This window comes from Limulus polyphemus, unplaced genomic scaffold, assembly GCF_000517525.1.
Source record: "Limulus polyphemus unplaced genomic scaffold, Limulus_polyphemus-2.1.2 Scaffold4209, whole genome shotgun sequence".
Taxonomy (NCBI): domain Eukaryota; kingdom Metazoa; phylum Arthropoda; class Merostomata; order Xiphosura; family Limulidae; genus Limulus; species Limulus polyphemus.
Window position 1 is genome coordinate 19012 of NW_013669819.1, and position 3749 is coordinate 22760.

The following is a 3749-nucleotide window of genomic DNA, read 5'->3' on the forward strand; positions in this document are numbered from 1 at the left end:
TCTCGTTCTTCTTGTTTCTTTTCTCGTTCTTCTTGTTTCTTTTCTCTTTCTTCTTGTTTCTTTTCTTGTTCTCATTGTTTCTTTACTTTTTCCTCCAACAACTGCTGTAATCTCTCTTCTTGTTTAATTTCTCTTTCTTCTTGTTTCTTTTGCTGTTCTTGTATTGCTGCCATCAAATCTGCTAAGCTGTAGTTTGATTTGCCGCTTCTCGTTTCCATTTTTTTTGTCCCACTCTCTGACACCAATTTGTTATGTCTCTGGTCGTTAGTTAATTTTTCCGTAAAAATTCTTTCCGATGAGACTTTAGCGACACAAGTCCTTTCTTATATAAAACTAGTTTATTCTTTCTCAATACAACTTTGAAATTCACTTAATTTCAAGGTCACACTATAAGTTAAACAAACGCTATAATTCACAACGAACTACACACGCGCTCGACCCAACAATACGTCTCTATCTCTGTCTGCAGTTCAATTACATTCCATTGCATTGTTGCCGTCACTTCTTACCGGTCTTATATATACAAGAATACCGCATATCTAGTAACCTCTCGAGGCTTCAGGAAGGGACGTAAACGTTCGAGAATATGACGTGTTACTAGCGTCACGTGACCTCCGCTGTCGTAACAACATTATAATTCGCCTATATATAGATGAGTACGACAAGAATCTTTACTATATATTTTATGTACCATATAAACTACAGTGTTATGTTAAAGCTATATACTGGTCGCCTCTTTAAAATTTTTTATTTATCTTTATTTTCAGACACTGCTAATAACACAGCCCAGTCACCACCTTAGTCTTTCTCTGGTGCCAGCGATGAATGTGAAACTTGTGAGGTTGACACTATTGGGTCATATTTCTGTGGTGATGACATTGACAATATGCAAACCAGTTTACTTGAGCCTCAAACTGCTTCAAGCACTAACAACTCCATTTTTCCTGGGCCATCATCATCACCCTGCACTACAGCAATTATAGATTCATCAGATATTTCTCATGGTATTTCTGTAGTCACTGGACCATGCACTGACACTGGAAATTTATTGACACAAACAAAATGCCAAGCTATTAGTAATCTTTCAAATGCTGAAAAGTGTCCCTATCTTTATAACCATCTGGCACCACCAAAAGTTTTCCTACCACCTTTTATCGTGGGTGTAACTGAAAATTTAAAAAAGCTTGGCTTGAAAATTATCCATGGTTATTATATAGCCCAAATATTGGAAGGCCTTTTTTTGTAGTCCTTGTGCTATTCTTCTTCCAGCGTATAGTCGAAGTGATAAAGTAGCACTTGTCAACAAGTCATTTAGGAACTGGATAAAAATTAGTGCCACTTTAAGCAACCATTCTAAGCTTGTTTATCATCGTGATTCTATGCAGGCTGCTGCTGATTTAAATGGTTCCATTGAACATCCATCATCCAGTAGAATTGATGTTATTACCAAAAGTACCCTTCAATCACGTATAACTCAGAATAAACATATTCTTCATCAAATTGTTCGTGTCATTTTTTTTTTTAGGAATACAAAGCTTGGCATTTCGAGGTGATACCGAAGATGTAAATTCTTCCAAAAATCCCGGCAATTTTCTGGCTTTGCTGAAACCTTATGCTGAAAATGATGAAATATTGAGAACTCACTTATATCACCCCATGGGGGGAAAAAATTGCTACGCATTTATTTCTCTGCTCACAAAATGACATCATCAAAAAAAGGCTGGATTCTACTCTGTTCTTGCTTATGAAATGTCTTCTCACAATGTGAAACATTTACCAATATGCCTCTGTTTTGTAGATGACAAATGTGATGTTAGGGAAGAATTTATTGGCTTTGTTAAGCTACAGAGGGTCAGAGTAACATATATTGTATGTGCAATTACAAAGATATTGACTGATGTTGGATTATCTCTAAATGAATTGTGTAGTCAAGGATATAATGGAGCATCACCATGGCTAGCAAAAGATCTGGTGTCCAAAAATAAATTCTAGATAAGGCCTTGTACACTCATTGCGCGGGTCACACACTTAATCTTGCTATTATAAATTCATGTTCAGTCCTACCAATACGAAATTGTATCGATCGAGTTAAAGAAATAGCTATTTGGATTAAATCCTCACCTAAGCATGGGGAACTATTAAAGGCAATCTATCAAAAGGGCATTCAGCATGGAGCAAGTTTATTACGTTTCTACTACTCAATGTGTGCATTACACCCTGGATTGAGAATATTGAAGGTTAGGAAAGGTTCCGTTTATGTCATTCATTCTTACTTCACATCTGTGACGTTATTGCGTATGTAGATGATAATTTAGAAATATTTAATGACAACTGGGCTGCTGAAGATAAGAAAAATGTCATGGCTTATCTACAAATACTGGAATCCTTTGAATTTTTTTAAGAGCTTTACAACATCCCCTTTACTAGTTGAAAAAAAGCCTCTGTAAATTTGCGAGGTCCAAGCCAAGACATTGTTTCCCCTAATAGCAGAGACGTTTTTAACACTTCAAACTACTTGGTGCAACTTTTTTCTGGGGCCCGTCCGTATTGATCAGCTACAAGTATAGAAATTTATAAGATATTTTGCATTACTTTGGGGGCCCGCAATATGAGGGTCCCATCGATGCGTTATCCAGACGTTAAATACGCCATTGCCTGATAGAACAATGCTACAAAGAACTGACTTTACTAAGAATGATCGTAGAGGATTAATCACATCGTATCTTCAAGCACAGTAGTAAAATTGCAAACAAATATAATATTAATGTTAGCATGCCAAGAGTTAGTCAACAACAAGCCCAGCTTACAAATGTAGAATAAAGTCCCGCGGAGGATTACTTTAAGAAAATAGTAACCATTCCTTTTCTTGACCACATTATCACTAATCTTTTCTCCAAATTTGATGCACATGTAAAGCAAACAACATCAATTCAGAAAACTTATGCCATCAAAGCTCATATAAGAGATTTCTATCTCTGATATCAGACAGGCTATATATTTTTACAGGGAAGATTTGCCAAATCCTTGTGTTTTTGATGAAAATTTTCATCGACGTAAGACAAGATGGCTTTCTATATCTCTCCAGAACAGGCCTCAGATAGTGGCTGATTCCTTAAAAACGTGCTTCAGTGTAACAAATATCTTTTGCCAATCTGTCACTAAGTTCATGCTCATGTGAACGTTCGACATCTACTCTCCTCCGGTTGAATAATTACTTGAGGTGTACATAAACCTAAGAAAAACTGAGTGCTCTAGTTTTAATACATAATCATTATGACACTGTTATCAATAGTGAAACTGTAAGTTATTTATGGAAAGGCACCACAAACAAATAGACCACGCTAACACGTTATTTCACTAGTGCATACATGTACGCATATGTTAACCAATGATTGAAATAGCTAATATACTATTGTTGTCCATGTTGTTAGTAATATAATTTAACAATTAATATCTACTCTGCATATAGATAGTACAGTACTTTACTATAATAAAACATACTGTTGCGTCATCGAGGTCACGTGACTGGTGTGGCGCCCTCTAGTTTCTAGAACTATCTTGTCCTTTCATGAATGCTCTAGTATTTACTAGATAGGGTAGGCTGGTATATATAAGAGGGTGACGGAAGGTAATGTAATGTGTGTGTAGACAGTGAGTAATTGATCTGCAGTCAGAAGTATTATTGAGCACGTTCGTTGTTATAGCTTTTGTTTAGCGCGATTGTTGAAGTTGAGTGTATCGGTAAGGTT

The 3749-nt window shown here is 36.2% G+C and overlaps 1 protein-coding gene across 1 annotated transcript in view; it reads left to right on the forward strand.

Moving 5' to 3' along the window:
* The window catches only part of LOC111088670, a 15356-nt gene extending 14373 nt beyond the window's left edge, over positions 1-983 (forward strand). The window contains exon 2 of the mRNA XM_022399403.1: positions 768-983. Coding sequence (XP_022255111.1) covers positions 768-983 — 216 coding nt within the window. The remainder of the gene's footprint in view (positions 1-767) is intronic.
* The last annotated feature ends 2766 nt before the right edge of the window (positions 984-3749 follow it).